This window comes from Carcharodon carcharias, chromosome 6, assembly GCF_017639515.1.
Source record: "Carcharodon carcharias isolate sCarCar2 chromosome 6, sCarCar2.pri, whole genome shotgun sequence".
Lineage (NCBI taxonomy): Eukaryota > Metazoa > Chordata > Chondrichthyes > Lamniformes > Lamnidae > Carcharodon > Carcharodon carcharias.
In genome coordinates, this window is record NC_054472.1 from 26,140,722 (window position 1) to 26,166,754 (window position 26,033).

Here is a 26,033-nt window from a genome sequence, read left to right on the forward strand (position 1 = left end):
CATGGCACTGTGTGGAATGTTTATGTGGTGAGCAGAGCCATGGACTTGATGAGGATGTGAGCTCTAGACGATATGAGCCAGATGAAGATGTGTGGGTATGTGAGAGTTAGTGGCGTTGTCCCTTGAGGTGTGAGATCCCTGTGGATGTGTGATGGGTTTGTGTGAGTGTGTGAGTGAGTTGAGAGTGATGGGAAGAGTGACTTACCCTGGAAAAACGGAGGAGACCATTCATCCTGTAGTAGCAGAAGGTGGCTGTCCTTTTTTGCAGGGCATTGGCGCTGACCACCACTGCAACCACCTCCCATGCTGGAATTGGTGATGCTGCTGCCCCTCCTGTGGCCAGAGCTGGGGTAGAGGACATCACAGCGATCCTCCACGGCATCCAAAAGGCACTCGAGGGACGCGTCAGTAAACCAGGGGGCTGCAGTCTTTTGGCCATTCGGGACCATCCTGTCTTTTGTGCAGTGATCCTGGGCTGGCTGCACTTTAAATGTGGCGCCCAGCATGATGAAGTGGTGGGGTGATGGTTCACGGGCAAATGAGAGCATGCCTGCCATCGAAGTGGCTTATTCCCCGGGAATGCATAATTAATGCGGTGGGTTTGGACAATGCAGCGTGAGAAACTGCCATTGCAGCCGGTGGGTAAAAAATCATTTTACCCTCCCGCTACCGCACTTAGTGCATATTTGGGACGATTCTGCCCATTGGCTCTGGAACAAGGCCGCTCGATCCATCGTAACATGAGTTTAATAAAAATTTTTAGATTTTGACCCATTACTTCAAGTCTAGATTAGAATATAAATTTGGAACCACAGCAAATGGCTTATTACATTTTCTACTGTAAATGGTATTTGCTCAGTAACATATTTCCTTTTACCTCAGTTTCTTTTCCAAACGCCTTATGCTTTCCTATTTCTATTATTATAGCTGGATGACTCACTGAACCAGATCAGGAAACTGCAGCGTTCCTTAGATGAACAGATGGAACTGAATGACAACCTTCAAGTGCAATTTGATCACTTGCAGACCAGGTAAGACACCAAGGACAAACAAGGGGAAAAGGACTAATAGCCTCAGCCAATCGGTGTCATTAGGTTGATTAAGTTCAATGAATTCAGGGCTGAGGGTGATGCAGAAGAAATTATGGCTTTTGTCACCGAACATGTTGGGTAACAAGACTGTGATGTGCTAAGAAGGGCCAACAGAGTCAAAAGCAAATAGCACTTCGAGAGGAAATTGAATATAATTGAACAGACTCAGCTGCTGAGAGGGTTTCAGGTAATATGTTTTATGTATTAATATCTAATGTGTTGTTTCCCAAGTTCCATTTTGTGAAACAAATTTGTACCCACAATCTGATACCGTCAAGTTCCTGATTGCAGTCATCCCACTGTAGGGAAATGGTGAGCACCTTTTTACTACTGGAAGAACACAAAACAGGTTTGCCTCCCAATGCACCTTATTCTGAGTGGTTTAGGCTGGTTATGTACGTGCCCTCTTGCGATTGAGGCACAGCCCAGGGAACTAACTAGAGGCAAACATTTAGTGAAAAAGGGAACTATTTCAATATTTTGTCAGGTAAATTGTAACATGAAAAGCTTAAACTTACAGAATACTTTAATATTTACCCCGTATGGTCAAAATTGTACATAATGAGGAGGGTTGCTGTTTTACATAGGAGACTATGATTTGATCTCGGATCAAGCTTTAGTGATTGATCAGATCGTAGAACAAAACCCTGCTTACTTTACTAGGACATTGTAGCATAAAGAGAAAACATGTTTAGTTCCCAATGGCCTTATAAAGTCAGAAACAACACGTCATAAGGTACTTCTCAGTCCCTGAGGTGAGGCTTGTAGCAGAGCTTTGCTGAATTCAGTGTTTCTGAATTAATGACCAGAACAAAGGGAATGCCATGACCCGGGTGCCTGACATCTACACCCGATTCTCTAGTCTGCATTTACAGTTACTGAGGCTCTGTTTCAGGCATTTCCATCTCACAAACTTATCACATCATTTTCTGTTATACCAACTGTATGCAGATACATCATAATGGTGTGCTTGGCCTAAATAGCCAAGTGGTTATGGTACTGGGTTTGTAACCCCAAGATCAAGAGTTCAAATCTCCCAATGGCAAACTATGAAACAATGTAACTTCATCTGAATAGGAACAGATGGAAACGTGTTTGTACTCAAGAGTTACATCATAACGGTGAACGAGTTCATCCTTTTGAGGACCGAGGAGAATTTTTGGAGAGAATTGGGGTGGGATTGTGTAGGGGCGGGCGCGGTGCCCGATCAGCTGGGCGCCGCCATTTTACGTGGGCGGGCCAGTTAACACCTGTCCAGCGTGACACGCGCCTGGAAGCGCTGAGCGCTCCCTGTGTGGGCGGGGGGGAGGGTTGCCTGAGTCAGGAGTGCGCTTTTTCGCGCATATGCGCCAAAGAGCGCAGAAATCTCCCTGAGGCACATTAAGTTTTAAGTTTAAGCAGTCTAATGAAATGTGAAACTGTCACATGAGCTGGGACATGTGCATTAATTTTAATAAAAATGTTTCTGAAACTTCCAAATCATTCATGAAACCTCATCCCACCTGTGGATGAGGTTCCACGAGAAATGCAAAGGCTGCCTGGGCTCTTTGCCTGCCCACTGCCAACTTTAAGGTTGGGCGGGCAGCTTTCTCAATATGCTTAATTAGTTAATTAATGGCCTTAACAGGCCTTTGACAGTTCAGCAGGTGCGCAGCCGAGTCGGTGTTTGACTGCCGAACTGACAATCTAAATAACGTGTGGTGATGTCGGGACGTGTGCCCAATGTCACTGCGCATCATTTTATGCCTCGGCTAGTGGGCCCCACCCTCGCTCGCCGAGCCAAAGATTCAGCCCTTTAAGTTTTTAATTAAGCAGATGTCACCTTTTTGTTATTTTAAAGATACAAAATGGAGCTGGAACGCTGGCAGTTGGTAGAGAACAAATTCTATACAGGCATGGTACAGCCGATTTTACTTTTGCATTATTCGTGGATGTGGTAGTGCAACATTATGAATGGATTGCAGAAAGCCAAATATTATTGTATATAAGGAACATATTTTCATATCAGAGCTACGTGGAAAAAGGAATGGAAGTAAAATTATAATAATGTCATAATGATATTACAGTCTCATGTTGTCTTTCATCCCGTATTCCGAGGGTTGGCTGCACTATGAACAAGCTTCCTCCACTGATTTCTATTCTCCGCTGCCTTCACTGTTTGTCAGAGAGTGGCCAGTCCATGTTCTGACATTATCCATGCCATCTTGGGTCTTCCGTGGGCACGTTTTCCAGGTGTTTTACCTTGCATTGCCTCTTTTTCCAAACACTCCCTCCTGTACGCCTCACATGTCAAAGATATGTAAGCTTCCTTGGCATCACTGCCTCAAACAAGTTCCTCTTCACACCAGCTTTCTCAAGCATCCACTCGTTTGTCCGCTTGACTGCCCATGACACACGTAACATCTGCCTGAGTCCTTTCACTTCAATGCTCTTACTCGAGGCTGGAGTGAGTGACATTACAGAGCAGTTCCTCTCAATATCTTTTCATTAATATGATTTGTCCTGATTGGTTTAAGGAAGAAACATTTTTAATTTGAGGGAAAAATTGGCTTAAACGTTGATGTACTTCAGCAGGTTAATCACCAAGCCACATGCACCCTGCTTACGTCACTGCAAGGGAAGCTTTTTCTTCAGGAAAAATTGAACACTCCAATTTATTCACCACAAGGGAGATGACAGTTTTTTTTTTCTACAGTGCCTGTGACTTAATAGATATGCAAAATTAATAGGTGAGATATGAAAGGATAAATTTTATACCTTGTACTGCTGACTTTGCAGTTGTGGTAAATAGTATGAGCACCATTTTGCTGTAGTGTTGTATAAATTAATACTAGGCACAAATGCATCATGCAGGGATAGATTTTAGCCCATTTAACAGGAAGGAATAGTTGATTGCATAGAAACACCAGAAATCTAGGATCCATTATCTTTTTGTATAATATTGCATTGCCTTGTAAAGCATTACTAATTTCAAAAGAAAACATGTCCATTGGACCTTGTTCAATTTCTCATTTGTTTAAAAAATGCAAAATGTGGGCTCCTTTTTCAGCACAGGGAATTAATGTACTGAACCGTAGAGATGAAGAAGGCCATAGATTAAATTTGTGGGCCCGAATTTGCTGGAAAAATTAACAGCTGCTGAACAACACACAGTCATTAATATGCAAATCAGACAGCAACTTATGGTAAGGAAGAGATATCCTGCGGATTGCTTTGCGAAAATGGCATCTCATCCTTAACCTCGTCATGATTTTCATGAGGTTGTGCATTTATGCATTAATTTTCTGTTAAGTTCTCAAAGAAGTCTAATAATTAATCGCATATCATTTAAACAAGGTGATAAATGTTAATGACTATGAATCAATCACTCTGGCCCTGGATATGTTCAATTAGAAGTGTGAAATCTCATTCCTACATGTATGACTGGTTGGAAATATTAAGTATGCCAAATTATACATTTTTTTTCTTACTTTTCCTTTCTGTCTCTTTCTCTAAAAATCAGTTGCAATGGGTCCAGCTGTTCAAGGGAAATTGGAACTAGTCCCAGTTGGCCCATTGAACTGTCATCAGTTAGTCAGTTGAATTATTTCCAGTTGAGCTGTCAGGTTGGTTCCAGTTGCAATCAGTTATGCTGGTTAAATTTATTGGCCCAACTGGTTAGATTCGAGACCAGCCTACCGCGCTCTTATGAAATAAGTATAGGAACACTTTGATTATGGGACCAGGGTGTGTGTGTGGGGGGGATAGGGGGTGGGTGACATGTTGCTGACCTGAAGAGTCTGAGAGGTCTGAAAGGGTGAGAGTTCAGAGGGTTAGGGAAGAGGTTCTTGAGGAAGTGAAACTTACAACTTATGTTATTGAGCCATCTCTGTTGGTCAACTCACTTACTTGCAGTCCCGCTTGAATCACTCAAGCTCACCTTGGAGACTCCCAGGTTAATCTCCCACAGGCTATCCTACAAAATATAGGACAAAAGGAATCCGTTATGGGACAAACAATCAAAGGACAATTTCTTAAAATATAGAGGTCACCCTGCAACTATGTATTCAAAACTTCCAAGAGGGAAAATCTAGAAAATTAACATAAATACCACTAATGAATGAAGAAAATACCTGTATGTCTGTGGGCCAGTGAAGTAAAACTTGACTGGACTGCACTGTAAGCTTCACATTTTATTGTGAAGCATGAAAACACAAAACACATGAAGCAAAAACCAAATAAACAAGTAAACATAGTTAAAGTGCAGAAATGTTAAATTGCAGCAGTTAATCAAAATACTGAACTTAAGCATTATTTCTATTTACACTTTGAATGGTTCACTGGATTTTTGTCACTTATTGAGGTCCTGAATCTTCTCAGATATTATTCACTTTCTCAAGCTCTTTCTTGAAAGCCTCCTCCCGGGGTCTGGAGATGGTGGATGAAACATGCTGTAAAGTAAGAGAAAAAGTTTACGCTTGAAATTAGTCAGGGACTTCCAAAACAGGTGACAAGAGGCCTCCAAGCCAACCTCCTGCTGTTGCATCCTCCATGCCACCTGCAATAAAACAGCCCGCCAGTTCAATTAGACCCACATATGTCAACAGCCAAAGACTTAATGAATAATGAACTTGTCCTTTGGCCGTGTGCCTTATTCCTCATTCCCTCTGGTATCTCTATACTACCAGGCATTTTACTTCAGGTGCCTGAGTAAAACCAGAGACACATTCAGTAACCTACATATTAACTACAGACTCTACGTGAGCTTATTCAACAGTTCAGTCTCAATGGATGACAAGTCATTAGTGATGGAGGCAAGTTTAACACTGCACCTACTGTCATAATGATCTGTCACTTTTTGCTGAAACCAACATTGATTATCAAATGTATTGAAAATTAATTATAAGAATCATTACCTTGCCATCAGTTGTGATGTACAACTGCTCACTGGCCTCTTTGTGCTCCATATAGGGAGTTTGCCGACTCTGCCTGGGTGGTGCTGGGGGTGCAGGAAAATCCCAACACTCTTTCCTTACCTGGTGCTGGTAATGCATCACCTCACCCAGTACCATGATGAAAAACCTTTTCCATCATTCATATATTAGAGTTGGGAGGCCATTTCATAAATCCAATTCACTCTATCACCTGGTACCGACTAGACAGGGCTGCATTAGTCACAGACAGAGATGTACTATGTAACATTAAAATGACGGTTGCATCTCGCCTATTTTTGACAGTTCTACAATTTTCCCCTGTAGCTTGTGGTTCATGGCCTCCAGCTGCTTCTTTTTGAACTGGGAGGCTGTATTGTATCAAATCTTCCTTGCAGCTGTTCCCTCTTCCATTGTTGCTCTCAGGTCTTTGTTGCAGGCAGGCTTCTCCTTAATTCTGCCGGGGAGAAGATATTTTTGAAATTATCTAACTTTTATATGAGATCTCACAAACCATTTGCAATGGAAATCAGTGACAAGATATTTACCCTGACCGCATCTTCGAGTGCTCTCTTTATTCTTGCCAGTGCGATGGGTATCGTCACCACTGCTGCTGTCCTTGACTGTGCTGTCCACAATCTTGGGCACCCTGAACCTTGGGCCGCTCTGTACTTCTGCCTTATCTCTTCAGAGGTGTTTATAGATCAAGAACAGTTTAAGAACTTTGCACAGCACATTTTAGATTTACCAGTCTTGTCGTTTTGGGGCATTAAACCAGGCAATTGGTTTTCAAGTACTATAAGATTCACAAATCGTCTTGCCTCTTTTGATGGATAGAAAGTTAATCAAAGGAGGGGAGGCAGTGGCATAGTGATATTGTCACTGACTAGTATTCCAGACGCCCAGGGTAATGCTCTGGGAATGCGGGCTCAAATCCCATCATGGCAGATGGTGAAATTTGAATTCAGTAAAACTCTGGAATTAAAAATCCGATGATGACCATGAAACCATTGCTGATTGTTGTAAAAACCCATCTGGTTCACTAATGTCCTCTAAGGAAAAAAAATCTGCTGTCCTTACCTGGTCTCGCCTACATGTTACTCCAGACTCACAGCAATCTTCTTAAATGCCCTCTGAACAAGAGTAATTAGGGAAAGGCAATAAATGCTGGCCTAGCCAGCGATGCCCACATCCCATGAACGAATAAAAATAAAAGTCTCCTCAATTTTGAAACCCATCTGTGACAATGAGGATGAGCTTAGAACTTGAATTGACTTTCTACTCCACCTCTTGTAGTCCACTGCTGTTTGATGGAATTCACCACACCATCCAGGGACTTATGATCAATCGCTGATGTGATGCTGTACAGTTGATGGATGTACTGTTGGTCGGGGTAATAATTAAGGTAAACTCAGACAGGTGCTAAAGAATTAGAGAAAAAAGCCTCCCTCCTGCTGTCAAAAAAGAGCAAAGATGTTATCTGAGTGTTTGAACCTCAGATCTGTCTCCAGGAAAGCTGTCAAATACAATTCTTTCCTTGCCGCATCCTCACAGAGAAAATTCATAAGAAACTATTTTGCCCTCCTTCACACACAATGTAGCACATTAGTGGGGGAATATATATGCTGCTGATTGACAAGCACTTTGACCAGTCAGCAAGTGATTTTTGCTAAAGCCGGCCAATCACAGTAAAGTAGGAGGGACCTCCTCCAGCTCTGTACTCTGACCCGCTCTGCAGGTCATATTGCTCCCTTGCCTACCTCCCTGCCACTTTGGGGCTGTCCTCACTGTTTCCCTCTCAGTACTTGCCTCCCACTGCCCAGTAATGGCCACCTCGCTCTGGCTCCCTGGTAATGGCTGCTGCTGCCCTCCCCGGTACTTGCCTCCCCCACCCCAGCATTCAAAGCCTTCCTCCGGCTCATCGGTAATGGCTGCTTTCCTCTCGCTCCCCATCAGGACTGCTCCCACCTTCCCCGTACTCGATGTCTTCCTCCTGCTGCTTCCTGACCTCCTCCCGATCACCGAATTCCTGGTTGGTTCACTTACTGTCCTTCCGACCACACCTCTTGCTTATTCTCAACAAGGACTCAGGAGCTGCATTTGGAAGGGTAGTGAGTGACCCAGCAAGAGAATTGGTAATTGGGAGGAGGGCAGGAAGCAGCAGGAGGGAGGCTTCGAGCATCGAGGAGCTGGAGGCAAGGACTGGGGAGGGTGGGAGCAGCCATAATGGGGAGAGGGAGGAAGGCGGCCATTACTGGCCAGGGAAAGGTAAGTGGCCATTACGGATGAACGGGAGGAAGGCATTGAGTACTGGGGAGGGTGGGAGCAGCCATTATCAGTGAGCGGGAACAGCAAGGATGGCCTGCAGAGGGAAAGGTGTTTGGGCAGCAAGGGGCCATTTCCTCCTATCGTATTTGCATGTTCATTTCTTATGTTTGTTTTATCCACTTGTATCTACCACTTTTTCAACTCTTGTGTTTAACTGGTGTCCGCATAGATTTTGTTTTACTATTATCTGGTCCTCATAGGGGTTATCAGAGAATGCGAGGTTCTTCCCTAATCACTTTCAAGTGGGTGTAAAGAATGCTAGCACAGAGTTATGATTGACACTGTATTATGGCAGTTAAGGCACTTATAATGGCAACACAATGCTGTATTGGTTTTTTATGCTTCTCTATGTGAAAATGTATTTTTTTTCCCTAACCTCCAAAGTTTTCAGTATATATATTTTTATTCATTTATGGGATGTGGGCGTCACTGGCTAGGCCAGCATTTATTGCCCATCCCTAATTGTCCTCGAGAAGCTGGTGGTGAGCTGCCTTCTTGAACTGCTGCAATCCATGTGGTGTAGGTACACCCACAGTGCTGTTAGGGAGGGAGTTCCAAGATTTTGACACTGCGACAGTGAAGGAATGGTAATATATTTCCAAGTCTTGATAGTGACTTGGAGGGGAAATTCCAGGTGGTGGTGTTCTCACCTATCTGCTGCCCTTGATCTTCTAGACGGCGGTGGAAGGTGCTGTCTAAGGAGCCTTGCTGAGTTTCTGCAGTGCATCTTGTAGATGATACACACTGCTGCCACTGATGGTGGAGGAAGTGAATATTTGTGGAAGGGGTACCAATTAAGGAGGCTGCTTTGTCTTGAATGGTATACAGCTTCTTGAGTGTTGTTGGAGCTGCACTCATCCTGGCAAGGGGGGAGTACTCCATCACACTCTGTGCCTTGTAGATGGTGGACAGGATTTGGGGAGTCAGGAGATGAGTTACTTGCTGCAGGATTCCTAGCTACTGACCTGTTCTCATAGCCACAGTATTTATATGGCTAGTTCAGTTCAGTTTCTGGTCAATGGTAACCCCCCAGAATGTCAGTTGCGGGGGATTCAGCGACAGTAATGCCTCTGAATGTCAAGGGGCGATGGTTAGATTCTCTCTTGTTGGAGATGGTCGTTGCCTGGCACTTCTGTGGGGTGAATGTTACTTGCCACTTGTTAGCCCAAGTGTGGATGTTGTCCAGGTCTTGCTGTATTTGGACATGGACTGCTTCAGTATCTTAGAAGTTGTGAATGGTGCTGAACATTGTGCAATCATCAGCGAACCTCCCCACTTCTGACCTTATGATAGAAGGAAGGTCATTGATGAAGCAGCTGAAGATGATTGGGCCTAGGAAGTTACCCTGAGGAGCTCTTGCAGTGATATCTTGGAACTGAGATGATTGACCACCATCACCTTCCTTTGTGCTAGGTATGACTCCAACAGTGGAGAGTTTTCCCCCTAATTCCCATTGACTCCAATTTTGCTAGGGCTCATTGATATTACACGGTCAAATGCTGCCTTGATGTCAAGGGCAGTCACCCTCACCTCACTGCTGGAGTTCAACTCTTTTGTCCATGTTTGAACTAAGGCTCTAATGATGTCCACCTACCATCAGCAGAGGAGGCGAGAAAGTTAAGGGCATGGTGGGTAGGTGAATTTGAAATTTGGCAACAGTATGGGATAACTATAACATTAAAGATATCAACTGGCTTCAGGTAGATAATCATAATCAGGTGAATATGGTAAATGAAGGAAAAATAGTAACTATGATGTGGGCTAGAATAATGTGTTCTAAAATGTGTTGTTCATTCACTTTCCTCATTTCTGAAACGTAAATTTGCAGCCCTATAGTAGAAACAATTTATACAATTTGATATTTTGTTCATTCCCTGCAAGAGCGATTACTATCTTCCTGTGAACTCAAAACCTGGAAGTGGTTCATACTGAAAAAAGAACCTGTGAAGATATTCAGTTGAGTACTACTACTCTTCTAAATGCTTAATATCTGCTTCTTAAAATTTGGAATTAGTTGGTCTGCATAAGGAATGAGGCTAGGATTATCCATACAATGGCAGTCATGGTGGTGCTCAGGATTCATCCACCTGCATGGCAGATTCCTGGTGCATCAAGAGGAAGACTGTCATTTTCTCGCCGAGAATTACCAGTGGCCGTGGGAAATGCTGGGAAATGGGATGAACAGGAAGGAAATCCATTGGGTACCAGCTCTCTGCTGTCATTTGCATGTGAGAGTAGGAGCATCCAGTGGTATAGCTAGTGGAACTGGACAGAGAGAAATCCCTCTCAGGGCAAGAAGGCAGTTGGTCGGCTTCACTGCTCCGGTTTTCAGTCATCCTGCATCTTGAATGGGATTGTGGTGCAAAATCTAAACCCGAGAGCTGGATTTTCAGTCCCTGCTGGGGCTGTTATCAGAGGTGGGTAGGAGCTAAAATTATCACAACTGGTCGACGTGCCAGTTCTCCAGCTCCAACCCTACCTACTGGCCAGTTTTGGGGATGCAATATTGGCAGCAGGCCAGCTTAAGTGCTTGGAGGCAGCTTCTTGGTGACAGGCCAGGGGGGACTAGAACTCCAGGTAGGCCTGGAGGCCCTCCCTATCTGCCTGGGTGTAGGAGCAGCCCATGGTTTCACCCATGGCTTGGCTGTAATATCTTTTTTAGTTGAATTTAAGAGTTGTAGAAGGCAGGGGGGCTCCAATTTGAAACACCGCCTTGCCCTCTATTACAGCCTGCTTGCCGATTATTGGCTCCCCAGCTTTGAGGACCCGCCCACCATCCTTAATTGGACAGTGAGCCGATTGCCGTGCCAATTAAAGGAGCTACCCCGTGAAAATCACAATGAGGGACTGTTTACCACCCAGTCAGCCCCCAACCTGGGGCGGGTTCTGATCCCAAAACAGCCCCAACTTCTGTTTCCCGACTTTAGAGGGAAAACCCTGCCTCAAGTGTTTGACTGATTATTTATAAACTTCCCCAACCCCCCGCCCCCACTCCGCTAACCAGCACATCAAAATAAAACCAAGCCCACAATATGCAGTCATGTTTTATTTGTACCAACATTTTGTGACTGGAATTTTAGTCAGAAGCATTTCACCTGGAATTTTTCCATCAAGATACCAGATAAGCAGAAGTGTTAAAACGGTGGAGGCCGCAAATATATCGAGGACGCAGCAGGCAGGGCCCAGGCGCCATTTTAACCACCCACTCGCCCAGATCACGCCGGGCGAACAGTGTTAAATTCTTGAATAAGGAGTAGCACCAAATTTGACTTGCTCTAATGGAAACACCAAAATGGCAAACGAGCAGAAAATACAGCCGCAGTTGACTTTGTGCGGCTGAGGCGCTACTTGTTCTAGATATTGGTTAGTATTTTCTAAAGGAAGTCATGGCAACCTGTGTCTTTTAAAATTTTTCTGCTCAGTTTTTTTTTTAAGTCACTCGAGCTGTTGCAACTGTCCTACAATAAGCAGAGGATTGTTTCCATAGCAGCATGACTGCGAATCAGCCCTGGAGAACCAATTTAAATGGATCAATGATCTAATGAATTCAGACTGAGGCACTATGCTGAAAAATTCATTGTGGAACAAGAAATTAGGGAATAATAAGATAATAGCATCCTGCTTTTATCAATAATCAGCAACTCCACATTTTACCTGAATACAGACTAATTTCAATATACAGACAATGCACCCTAATCTGTGGGAGGAACAAACTTGAGAACAATTGTTGATCTCTCTTGTTTTCTTTCTGCTTCATGTGTGGCCATCTCTGATTTTTGAAACAGACCAGTAGAATAGCATTGGGTCGACCTGTGTGGTGCTGTGGATTAACACTCTGGCCATTCACCTTTCAGGATTTGAATCCAGAATAGACTCATGGGAAAAGTTCCCCACCCTCCGCCGGGGCAGACGTGCGGGAGCAGACGTGGGTGGGTGCGCCTCCAATCGGGGGCACTCTGCCATTTTACGTGGGCAGGCCAATTAAGGCCTCTCCAGCATGATGTCCGCCAGGAAGCACTATGCGTTCCCTGTGAGGGGGGAGTGGGGGGGGTATTCCCTCAGCTGGGAGTGCGCTCTTTCGCATACTGCCTCAGGGAAATCAGCTCCAATTTAAAATTTTTATTAAACATGTTTAAAAATTTTCCCTGCCGTGTTCCCCTCATGTGACACTGTCACACGAGTTGGGACATGTCCATAAGTTTTATCGAGATCTTTCTTAAAAATTTAAACACCCTCATGAAACCTCATCCCGCCTGTGGATGAGGTTTCATGCTTTTACTGAAGCCCACCAGGGCTCCCGGCCTGCCTGCCAACCTCAAGGTCGGATGGGCAGGTCCGTTAACGACCATAATTAGTTTCTCAATGGCCTCAGTAGACCGTTGACAGGTTGGCGGGTGCGCAGCTGACTCGGCTGCACCCCCGCCGACCTCAAAATGGAAATGACGCAGGGTGACGTCGGGAGTTCCGCCCAACGTCATCCCGCATCATTTTACACGTCGGCGAGCGGGCCCTGCCCTTGCTCGCCGACCGGAAGATCCTGCCCCATGGGGTCATGTAGTCGCTACATGAAGTGAGTTTGAGCAGACTAATGCAGTTTCTAGTGGGTATGAGTCCACAGTGCAAACCAGTGGTGCTGTGTCATGAAGTGGCACTAGATCCCCTGAGAATGTCAATCTAAAGGCAAATGTCACATCCATGTGGATGGGTACCTTCTGACAGGGTGAATTATTCAGGAAAAGTCAAATGAACTTTACCTTCAACCTATGGTATATCTGACTTGGATGTACTTATTCTGATGTTGGGGGCTAAATACTTGCGCAATGTTCAACTCCTCGGAACATCAGCATGTGCCACTTCATTTTCGCAATATCACTTTATAAAAGCTTTGAATAAAATAGCTTTATAATTTAGAAAATGGTGCTTTGTACATGTTAGATTCATAGCTGTAGGTAGATGTAACTCATTGCTGTGTGTTATCATTTTCATTTAGTTTTATCTCATAGTGAAAGAAATCTCATTTAGTCTATGGACTGGATTAATAATACTTGTGATGCACAGATGTGTGAATGTGCTCATGTGTACATGTGCAACTGCACACACACCCACCCATACATATGCACATTTAATGTCTGAATACATTCAACAAAAAATCAGACACATGGTAAACTCAGCATTATGATTTGGATATGCAGGAGTATAGTATTTGTATATAGTACAAGTATAGTATTATTACATGGATTGACAGCACAGAAACAGGCCATTCAGCACAGCTGATCTATATGGGTGTTTATGCTTCACATGAACCCCTTTCCACCTTACCTCACCTCCTCCTGTCTCCATATCCTTTTATTCTCCACCACGTACTTCTATTGAAGTGCATCTATGTTATTTGCCTCAGCTCCTTCATGTAGTAGCAAGTTCCACATTCTATGGATTTCTGCTGAAAAATCAGTGTGCATGGACTGTAAATGAGGTCAGGATGAAGCTGGTTGAATGGCTTGTCAATACTTGGCTCACGTTTGTGTGACCGCTTGGATGTGATACTCCAAGATAACCAACACCTGTGAAAAACCTTGGCCTTACACTTCAGGGTAAGGGGAGATAGCAATAATTTCTAAATAAAATATTCATGCTTTCAAATGAAAATGAAAATGTGGATGGGATTTAGTAATTTCTTTTATGATTTCCCCTGCAGGGGGCATAAGCATCACACCATGATAGTCCCTTCCCAGGAACCTATTCTCAATGCTAATCACTCAATTTTTAAATTTGTTCTTGGGATGTGAGCATCACTGTCGAGGCCAACATTTAATGCCCACCTCTAATTGCCCTTAAGCAGATGATGATGTGCTACCTAAAACTGAGTAACTTGCTAAACCATTTCAGAAGGCAGTGCCGTGGGTCTGGATTCCTCTGTAGGCCAGTACAGATAAGGAGAGAAAATTCCTTCCCCTAAGGGGGTTAGTGAACCAGATGGGTTTTTACAACAATCAATAGGTTCATGATCATTATTAATGAGGCTTTGTCTTATTCCAGATTTATTAACTAATTGAATTCAAATTCCACAGCCGCCATGGTGGGATTTGATCTCATGTCTGTGGAGCATTCATCATGGCCTGTTGGAATATGAGTCTGGGACATTACCAATTTACTGTTCCCAATTTCAGTGATGCACCTAGCTCAGAGTCTGATACTCAAACACAAATTGGCACTGACCCGATTAGGTTTATAGTCTGTACAGGATGTGGATGTGCTGCATGGAGTGATTGTATCTGAGGATCCTTCTTGTTTATACAACTGGTGAGTGGGGTTGACGGTGAACCAAATTTCTCCTCATTCCTACAACTCTCCATTGGACATGTCACTGCCAGATTCCTAGCAGTGATAGGCCAGTTCCCAGTGGGCAAGAGTTCACAGTAGCAAATTACACTCCAATTTAGCACAGCTGCTACCAGATTGAGATTTTCTGCTGAGAGAGCCTGAGAGCCATAAAGAAGCATAGTGTGTGAAATGGAAATGTCAAGCTGCTGCTCTTGTGAGGCTGCTGGTTAGGTAATATTGTCATTGTAGACGGATCTCCATGCTGTATCTTGCCAGGGAAGAACTGGATGTTGTCACTCCACAGTAAAGTGGAAATCTGTTCTAGCGTTTTATTATTCAACCTCCCGTTGCCAAATGTTGAAACTCAGAAGTAGCATTATAGATACAAACGTGATGAGAATTCAAAAAGAGAATAAAACAAGGGAGATAATTTGAAACTAATATTATTCTGTTCAGCTTAGAAATGGAAATAATCATTTGCTTAAAAGCCATCTTGTTTTGCGTTCTATGGAGGCAAATTTGATCTTCACATCTGTTCCAGGGTGCATAATAGAGCCAAAATTCACCAATTTTGCCATACCAAGACCCTTGCTTAAACTGCAGTGATAGTAGGTCTGTTGCCATATTGCTTTAGGTGATATAGAACTGTCTCTTGTGCCAGCCTGAAACAGGACTTATTTCCTATACTAATGAGGATCTTAATGTCTACTTTATGACCCACTCCAAAATTCAGTTGAACTAAGTGGAGTATGTGCACAGGCATGCTTCTTTCCATTTACTGGGTTCTTCTACAGCCTAACCAGCTATTCTTAAAGGAACCATTGAAAGGCAGCAAAAAAGCAGTAAGTTCTGCTTCCCTAACACGCCTGTGCTCACTGATCTACATTGGCTCCCAGTCAACCAATGTTTTGATTTTAAAATGCTCAACATTGCTTCCAAATCCCTCCATGGCCTCGCTGTTCCATATCTCTCTAATCTCCTTCAGCCCCGCAATCCTCTGAGATATCAGCACTCCTCTAAATCTGGCCTCGAGTATCCTCGATTTGAATCATTTCAAATCGGCCCTATGCTCTGGATTACCCTCCCTACACGTCTCTGCTTCGCTATCTCACTTTCTTCCTTTGAGATACTCCTCAAAACCTATCGTTTTGACCAAGCTTTTGGCCATCTGACCGAATATCTCCTTTTGTAGCTGATTATAATCAGTAAACAAAGTGCGACAATGCTCCTGTGAAGTGCCTTGCAATGTTTTATTACATTAAAGGCGCTATATAAATAAAAGTTGTTAACTTAGGGCTGAATTTCCGCTTCCAAGTTGCAAGCTCAGAATTTGGAAAATTCCTGACTCTGCAAACCCAACAAGGGAGAAAATAGCTAAATTTTCAGATTTTTGTTCCATGGGTGCAGGTTCTGACAGGTGTTGGGCCAGCTAACATTGGAAAGACTTCAGAGGCAGCCACTAGAGGTACTGAGGTGGGCTGGTTAAGAGGTTTGCATCAGTGCTCTGGGACTTTGTCCCAGGAGTTGTAATAAAAACAATAAAACAAAGAAACAGCCCTCTGGTCCCCACCCTTCACACTCCCTCATTCCATACACTCCCCACGGCCCATCCATACGAATTCATGCCCCTCACCCATCTCCATGGCCCCTCATACCCTCCATGCCAACCCATGCCTCCACTCATTCTCATGGCTCTTTACAGCCTCCATGTTAATTTAGCACCAACTCATACTAACCCATGCCCCCATCCACTACCTTTCCCTTACACCCTCCATGCCAACTCACCCAGTATCCACCATGAGCAGACCTCAGGATCCATGGTGCAATTAAATAAAGTTCTAAGTGTTTATTGCAGACTTCACTATATTTAAAAAAACTCTCATTGAGAACATTTAAATCCCTTCAAGTACTTAATCACTCATTAAAACAAACATTTCCTTCAAGTACCTAGGCTGCATTTTATGTGTCTCTGCTGGATGTATTTTGTGGGGTGGAATGTGGGGGGCGGTAGGGGGAGGGGGTGTGTGGGAAGTGGGGGGGGCAGGGAGTTGGGGGGAGTGGAGGGGGTGGTGGAGTGGGTGGGGGCACGACACCGCCATCCTACCCAGTCCTAAGCTCAGCCCCATAATACCGGGGGGTGGGCAGGTGCCAAATTCCACAGCCTGCCCACCATATTTAAATAGATAATCAAGGATCAATTAGGCTTGTTATCAAGTCATTTAACCATGTTAATATGCTGCCAATGCCATAAAATGGTTGGCATGGGCAGTCGGGTAGGAGTGGGTAGCCCAATTTTTAAATAATTTCTTCAAAGGGTGGGAAGGAGGGGGGGCATTCTATCTTCAGGGCCTGTCCTTTGTGGTTCAGCTGGGGGTTGCTGCTACCCTAAGATAGAATACCCCTATTCTTCCTACCTGCCTGCTACCTAAAAACCACCATGCCCAACCCCCTGATTCCCCACCCTAACCTGCCCAAACCCTGCCTACTCAAGACCCTGGACCTATCTGTTTCTGGAGATCCATTGGGCCTTCTTCTGCTTCCTTGTTGCAGTCACGGCTGCACCCACTAATGCGTTGTTGGCACTGACTGGACTGATGGCTAGCAGCTCCTGAGGGCAGGTCTTCCTCCTCAGTGAGGGGCAGAAGCCCCACTCTGGCTCTGTTTAGCCCACCTGCAGCACTTTATGGCTGCGGGGTGAGCGGACATGGAGTGGGTCGGCACCACGCCAACTTTGCTCCAGGGATGGCGAGCTGTCTGACTCTCCACAACCCCCGTAATATTCTGCCCTTAACTCCTTATAAAAACTATAATTTGTATTCATAGCCCTACATCAAAGATAGCTAATCTCTTTATAACCACTTGGAGCTATCAATCAAATCATGAATTTACAGGCCCCAACTGTGATAAAGAAAACTTGTGAAAGTCAAGCAGTGCCAATCCTATAATTAAAGCCCTCAAGCTTATGTCAACAAACAGTGAAATAGCAAGCACTGATTTTTTTCAACTGTAGGCTAGGTGTTTTCTGTCAAAAAATTTAAAGGGCCTGGGGGTTTAAATGACTTGACAGCTTGACAGTTCCACAGAGCTTATCCACTTTTTATGTACATTCATGTTTACTTTCAACAATCCCAAAGCATTACCTGACCTTCCCTAAAGTGCACCTGACCTCTCCCAAATGGCACATTATCTCTCCAAAAGAATACCATTCCTGTCCAAATAACTCGGTAGCTTTAGACCTTTTCTTAAAATGTATAAAGCTCATGAGTCAAGTTTTTGAAATCCCAGAAATGAAAATTGCTTCTGTTTGAAGGCAGCTGCATTTTCACATGTGCAGCTGCCTCTGTGAACTGCAGATGTGCAAAGTACAACCTGCCCCCGCCGCCCCCCCACAACACCCCCAAACCCCCCCAACCACCCCCCCCCCCGTCAAAAATGGTGGCTGCGGCTTCAGGCCGGGACTTCTGAAACTGGGACTCCGGTGCCATTTTGGCTAAGGCACAGAACCCCTTCAGCGTTATGAAAATTCAGGCCTTAATGTGGATGGTGGAAGGGCAGGTGTGCTTCTTCTAGTTCCACAGCAGTATCACAGGTCACTATTGACTCACACTTGCAATCTCTTCCCTTTGTCTTTCCACCGCCCCTCCACACCCCAAAACTACCTAATGGTTACCAATGACACCGTAACCGGCGCAAATTGGTGCAGAGCTGTTGATTGACATAAGGTTGAGGGCTTCTACTGGATGCCCAATTAGCATCCATAGCTGCCTGGAATGATTGAGACATGACTCAAGGCTCAATTTGAGCTGGACCTTGGGCCCTAAGCTTCTGGTCTTCTGGTATGTATATTGAACGTGCTGCTGACTCACATTCAAAAAAAAAAGCCTTAATCAATTGCCCCCAATTGAATTGTGTAAAATCTTCAAAAATATAAAACTGTTTGACTCTATGCCTGTCAAAACACACCTGAAGTTTATGTTCTGAGAGCAAGTCTGTTGCTAACATGATTGTGACATGGTGATCTATCTTAATGTCTTTTTTTAATAATTCATAACACACATTACATCTTTTAGACCATTAGATTCCACAACAAGGGACAAAAATTGCCCCAAACGATTTTTCAATTGGATAAGGTCACATAAACCATAAATGCATTACCGATACCCTTGTGGGAGATTTGCCTAAAGCAAAGTTACTACATTCACATCTCTCAACAAGGTCAGACTGTATACATTTCTCTGAAGTCTTTATCCTACTTTAAGATTGATGCTTCCTATAAATCATGTCTGAATCAGCATGCAGCTAGTTGCACTTCCAAGTGTTGTGTCACTAGCTAGGTGTCAATGACATAAATAAGCAACTCCATGTTTTATGATTGGCAATAACTAGTTTACAAATTAACTGTGAAATATAGTGACTGGTTGGAGTGACCCTTTCACTCAGACATTATGGAAAAGGTAAAAGGTGTTCCTTCGGTATTTTGCAATGTTTTATGATTTTTTTCTGCAATGCAATTTTCCGATAACTTGGAAGTAAAATTCCATGGAATTGTGTGTTTTTAAAAAATTGTTGAACTGGGCAATTGTGACATTTTGCGCTCCATTTTACATTTGCAAATGACAGCTCCACCAAACCTCATCCATTATCAGGCTGTTCAACATAAATAAGTCATTGTCAGAAGTCTGCTGGAGCTGGGCTGCTGACTTGTGCTATGTTGGGAATGATCACTTTAGCACCCACTTTGTTATAACGCACAAATGCTCAATCTCCAAAGATGATGCTATTATAAGATTATGGCATACCTGGCAACCTTAAAACTCTGCATCTCTTCTGGGGGAAGAAGATATGTCAAACAGAGTAAAAATTTCACTTTGCAAAATTATCTAACAGACAGCTGGGAGTGATTAAAAAGACAGTAATCGCAGTGAGGGCTTCTGACAGTCTCTACTGTCAGGGTTTATAACCAGCACCTGAATTCTCAGTTGAGATTAAATCCATTCAATTATTCTGTGACATCTATAATTTTGACCATATAGTTTGAAGGTGAAGTTCCTGTCCATTATTTTTATTCAGCTTTAAGAGTGAGCGGGCTTCTTGACAAACGAGGCTTTCATGATGGGTGCTATTGGACAGAACAATTTACTTTGCTATATGATGAGGTCCACACTGAAAGGTGTATGACAGTTTGCTCAATAAGCGATTATCAATAGTTGATTATTGATAAATAATATGGCCAGTCTATTTCATATTCACGCATTCATGGTGGCGAGTACAATATAAATACCAAAATCTGTGACTTGTTAAAAGCCAAGGGACACAGTTTAAAAATTTTGTGGAAGAGGCTCAATTTCTGGAACAGGGTAACTTCAAAAATATTGTGGCTTATACCAAAATCAACTGCTTTTCTTGTGCTTAGTTTGACAACTATCTAGTTCATGGTTTATGTTAATATTTTAGAGATACTGTTTAGTTCTGGGAAGATTATTGTTGTGTAGGTAAGGTAACTAAAATGTTGGGCTTCAAGGATTGCCAGAACACCTAAAAGAAAATGGCAGTTCAGTAGGTTACACATGTTTGTTTAATAGAGTCAGAATAGAAGAGATGGAGCCTTAAAGCAGCAGGTGGGCTTACTTAGCTGTAGAACCGGAGACGTGACGTCTACACTGCTTCCAAAGAAGTGTACTCCAGAGAGATTTTTTGTTTTGGGAGTTAGAGCTAAATTAGTTTAAAAGCATTTAGTGAACCCTGAAAGACTATGTTGTCATGGAGATGGGTGGAGCTTAAGAAGATTCTCTGGTTTCAGTTTATCTGTGTGTTTGCTGGGAGAGGGGATTGGTCACAGTTTGGACCTCATGAGGTTTGCAGCTCACGCAGAAGCCCTTGGAGCTGTTAGCAGGCTCCAAGCAGTTAGGGCTTAGAGAAGCTATGGGGAGCTGAGAAGGTGGTGGAAGGTCATTGGCTCCATGCAAGGCAGTTAGGGCTCGGAGAAGCACTGGAAGCTATTTATAGCTCAGTACAGGCAGGAGACTGGAGTTCTGAGAAACCAAGGAGTAGTGCCAACTTAGTGAAGCTAGCGGTTTGCAAAAGATTTGGAATTGTGCCAGAAATTAAAGGCAGGAGTGCAGCTTTGCGAGTCTCATGGAACATATTCTCAGGAGAAGAGATTGATACAACCGGAGGGGAGCAGTTGTTGAGGCAGTCCATTTCAGAGCAACTTTTGAGGGAATTCAGAGGCTAGTGAGGCAAGTGAGGAGATGAAGTCCCTAGTGAGGGAGACAGAGTTTTAACAATATTTTGTGACTCACAGTGGCCACTGAAATCTGGATGGGTTGCTGAGCAATCTGTGGGGTCTGCCTTGGTCACATCTGCCATTTAATGAGCAGTGTGATATGCTCGATCACAATTTTCCTGATAATTCAGATTTACCTCATGTTAATTTTGAATGATGATAGATATTGTAAATTATTTTACTTTTCTAACTTTGTATAGTAAATAGTTTATTTTGTTTGTTAAAAACAATGGAATCTTGTGGCGTTATTCTCCTAGGGGGATAACTGGGATTTCAAACTTTATCTACTTTAAACAAAAAGTTGCTGGTCCCTAACTGGATTGTAATATTAGAAAATCAGAGAAGTTCTGTTCCAAATACCCTGTTTCTTCAGAGAGAAACTGTTGCTGAGATTATCCTCCTAGTAGAGGTGTTCTAAGAAGCAGGACATGCAGCTGCCACTTTGGGCAGAACTGTCCCCAAGTGTGTGAAAAATGGCATTTTATCTGCTCACCACAATGGCGGATTTTCACACTATCGTCCCCTTCCGGGCGCGTTCCACCTCACTAATAATGCGTTCACAGGAAACACACTGGATCGCTGACTGGCAGACTCAGATTTGCCTGCCACGCCATGATCTCAGCGCTTCCCTGCTCCTGGCACCATCTTTAAAGCACACCAGAACACTTGCCTACTTCAGGTCTTCAGACCAGGGGACTGCTTCAGGTGACAGATGACCCTGAAAGCAAAGAAGATGGCAGCCCCCAAATTTAGTGATGCCTCTCTGGGGCGCCTGCTGGATGCAGTGGAAGGCTACTGCAGGAGGTCCAGCGGAGTCACCAATCCAGCCTGTGGCGGTCAGCACCACAGGACCACAGAGGAGATCAGGAATCCTGTGCCGCAAGAGGATGAATGCTCTCATCTGTTCCACCAGGGTAAGTCAGCCACCTCATCACTCTCAACTCACACACTCACAAACCCATCACACATCCACAGGGATCTCACACCTCAAGGGACAACACCAGTAACTCTTATACACACCCTCACATCTCCATCAGGCTCATATCCTCTTGAGCCCATGTCCACATCCCGTCCACACAAACATTCCGCACAGTGCTATGCATCCTGCTCACACTCTCTCCATCTGTTTTCATGCAGGAGAAGCTGGCTCACAACCGCAGGGAGGTGCCCCAGATTAGGGGTGGATTGGCCCATATTAGGCCCCTCACTCACTTTAAGGAGCATGCCATTGTGCTGACTGGTGAGGATGTTGACTGTGCCTGTGGAGACGGTGAAGTCAATGGTGAACACCCACGTGAGGATCCTGTACTATATCATCCCTCTCTCAATGCAACTGTGAGTGCTCACTCTCCTGCTTTTGACTCTGCTGCCATGCACTAATCGTCTTTACATTGGTACACAGGGAGCTCTGCCAAGTGACCGACAACCTCAGCCAGCCAGTTCCGCAGCGCCATCCACGTCCTCACTTCCGGCCAAGAGGACCATTGAAGAGTTGGAAATAAGCAGCCTGGAAGACCCATCACAGTGCTTACCCACACCTTCCATCAGTGCAGAGACATATACCTCAGTGGGACCTAGATCTAAAGCAGGCTCAGATTCCCTACTCCAAACTCCCTCCCTTACACCTATCCCCCCACTTGCAGTAGTATGCTCTGTTCCACCCACCTCCCCCATCCCAACCTCATCCCCTCAACACTTTCGTCCCCCCTCCCAACCTCATCTACCCCCCCAACACCTTTGTCCAACACCCTCCCAACCTCATCCCCCTGAACATCTTCAATCCCCTGCCCCCCAGTACACCTTCCTGTCCCACTCACAACTGGACCTTCCTCCCCCCACTTCCCCTGCCCCCTCGCCATTCATCCATGGCAGCCTTTGGCCAAGACCATGATTTTCCAAAGTAGACCCAAAGCATCGACGGAGACCTCCCACATTCCGTGAGCTGCTTCGCAGCAGAGCCATGTCCACGAGGATCCACCCAGCATGTGATGCACATGTTCTGCCAGGGTCCAGTAGCTGTAGGGCTCCAGAACTTGCTGCTCTTCGGATGTCCACGATCTGAGCAAAGCCCGAAAGGGGAGCCCCAACTTCTGCACATCTCGCTTGTCTAGCTGTGTCCTGGGCTGGTACGTTTTCCCGATGGCTTAACCATAAATCGGGGGTTTTGGAGAGGGGTGGGGGGGGTTGCAATTCCAGCCAGGCCTTACTTTGCACCCCATTACTGGGATACAAATCAGGTTCATGCCAGCCTCCAGCAGGATTCGCGCCCAGCATGGCGGATGCCATCGGATGATCCCACGCCGGTGATTTCATGCCGGTGTGAAACTGATATCTGCCCCCGCGCCAAATTGATCCACCCCGCAGCCGGCCGTGACGCCTGCCGCCAATGGGACCAGACGATTCCGCCCTTTGATACAATGGGAGGCCTGACGCAGTTTGCTGGGTTGCAAAATCCCAGTACTGTCTGACTGCAAAGTCACAGCAGTACTGCGGAGACACCACTGCAGCAGCTCTGCCAGAGACTACCAGGGTACTTAAAGGGGCAGAATGTCCCTGAAGATCAGCATATTGGCATCATGGAACTTGGCAGTGTGGATTAAGGCCTACACGAGAAGGTAAATAGATGCTGAAATAAAGGGAAAGTCTACTGTGGGAGCACTAACTCATTTGGTTAGTGACACAAGAGGGGAACCTTCCAGATCCCTCGGCCCCATGTCCCCCCTGCTGTTTCTCTGTGGCAGCAAGGAAGGAGCAGCCAGTAGAAATACCAACAGGAGTAAGGAGGAGGAAATCCTGGTTGGGTCAATGTGATGGCTAAAGCCTTCCCTGCCCATGTTTTCAGTCGTTTTCCCACAGAGATACCTTCTGGGCCTGAATGGTTTGTTCGTCGGGTGCGTGCGATCGGCAGGCCCGGAATTGGACGGGAAACGGGCTTCTGCCCACGATTTCACACGGGCTGGCCAATTAACAGCCAGCCTATGTGAAATGTGTGCTGAAGTGCTCAGCGCTGCCGGAGTGTGGGCAGGAAGAGGGCGGGCGCCAACCTAACTGAGGGTGCGGGTGAGCGCTTCTAGTGAGCTCTCTGAAGGCAGACAGCTGTCCCAGGAGCTGCAGACCTCCACGGAATAAAGGGAACAACAAAAATGCTGCAAAATACGTCCATGCAGCACAATCAATCACCTGAAAGCATACCTCAAAAAAAAAAAGTCCCCCGATCTCTCTCTTTATTTTATTTCCACACAGAGATTTCATCCCGCCCTGGGTCGAGGTTTGAGCAAAAAATGTGAATGTGGCCTGGGAGAATGGCCCGTCCACCAAACGTAAATGTGAACGAGCCACGTAAAATCGCTATTAATTTCATCGTTAATTGTCAGCAGGCGCGCTTGCTCACCGAGCGAGATATGGAGCAAGTGCGCGATGACGTTGGGACGCTTGCCCCCGCCCGTGGGGTGCAAAATTCTGGCCCTGATTTCGGGCGAGATCATAGCAGAAAATCACCACCTGTGATTCTAACTACATTAAACTATTTCTTATTCTAACTTCTAAGCAATTTAGATCTTTTTAAAAATAGCCTTTTCAGTTGCTGTTAGTTGCTGCCACCTGTATAATTGTGAACAGTGTGGGAGAGAATAAAGCCATGCAGCTGTCAGATAAAAAAGATCCCTCAGTTGGACAGCTATTTCAAAAAGACTGCCTTTTATTTTACGTTTCTGAATGTCAGTGGGGGTGAGGCTGATTGCACGTTTGCTTGAAAGCCATTTCATGGCACCAGAATTCAGTCTACCTTTGTTAAAATATCCCATTTGAAACACGATGGAACACTCATAAGGGCCAATTTTCTGATTCAAACTCCCAGTGATTTAATGAATGGAAATATTAGAAGCAGCCTCACAACTTTGTGTCATGCATTCACTTGCAGGCGAGGCTCCCACAGGAGTGCACTTTTCTATGATTGACTCTATACTGTCCACACCCTGACGCAGTGAAGTAGCCACCATCCTGTGAGTCAGACGCAGTTTCCAGAGCTTTTTCGTGTAGGATGAGTTGGTTGAGGACGGCAAAGTAAAACGTTTGTGTAATTGAAGCTGTTTCCCCTTTCTTGTTGAGGCTAATTATCGCTGCCTCAGATGAAAATGGTGGACTTAGCTCCAAGCAATCGCAGTTGTCCCTCACCTGTGTCTCAGCACCACATTACATGGCACATCAGTGTATTCACCCAGTGATTATTGAAAGAATCCAAGCTTCAGTTTCTCTTACATAAAAACAAAAGTAGAACAAGGGCTCAATTTGAACACAGGATTCCCAGTGCTAACTCCAGAAACAAGAGCTGGAGTTTTAACGATACACCATGAGTCCCGAGCCCACTCATGCAAACGGCAGGACTGTAGCAGCCCGTGAAGGATGGCAGCCTACCTCTCTGAGCTGACAGCCCAGAGGGCAGAAGCTCTGCAGCCTCAGCAGTGCCACTGATCGAGATGGCCAGGACTAAGGCTGCAAGGGACAAAGAATGTGTGTCTCTATATTGAGGCACCCTTGAGAGGCCGGCAGAAACAATATTGATGTGCAGTGTCCAGGCAGGCCCATGCGCTCGGAGAGGTGAACCATCCAGTGGGACAGCCAGTGCTGAGAGCGGACCCCTCTGTGGGCCACGGAGCCTTCAGATAGGAAGGAACCCCTCCCCAGAAACTGCTGGGAGGCCATCTCGATGAATCTGGTGGACTCGACCACACGGTGGGGGTAGCAGTTCCAACACTTGTGAAAAGTGGCGGTAGGTGAAAGGCGATAGAACGGGGTGCCAGCAAGGCAATTTATTGGCTATCTGCCTTTGATCGATGGGCGATGAAGCCGCAGCCGTTCTCCCATTGGGAATATCCTTTGCAGGTGGGAACACATCTCCCACATCATTTTACCACCCCTCCCACCTCCAAGCCTGCCTCGAGAGGGCTGGTATAATTCCAGCAAAGAATTCAGATGTTTCAAAACTTAGAACACAATATACTAAGTTTTAACTCTGCCCCAATTGGACTGGTATTTCCTGCCTATGTGGCTCCTTCCCTGCTGATTTTTGATCCTAACTCAATGGTTGGCTTTGTATTG

The 26,033-nt window shown here is 45.0% G+C and overlaps 1 protein-coding gene across 5 annotated transcripts in view; it reads left to right on the plus strand.

Annotated features, from left to right (window-relative positions):
• Positions 1-26,033, plus strand: part of LOC121279003 (coiled-coil domain-containing protein 102A-like) — a 638,600-nt gene that overhangs the window by 437,826 nt on the left and 174,741 nt on the right. For all 5 annotated transcript variants that reach the window (XM_041189720.1, XM_041189721.1, XM_041189723.1 and 2 more), the window contains one exon: positions 928-1,031. In XM_041189720.1, the coding sequence (XP_041045654.1) occupies positions 928-1,031 (104 nt within the window). The remainder of the gene's footprint in view (positions 1-927; positions 1,032-26,033) is intronic.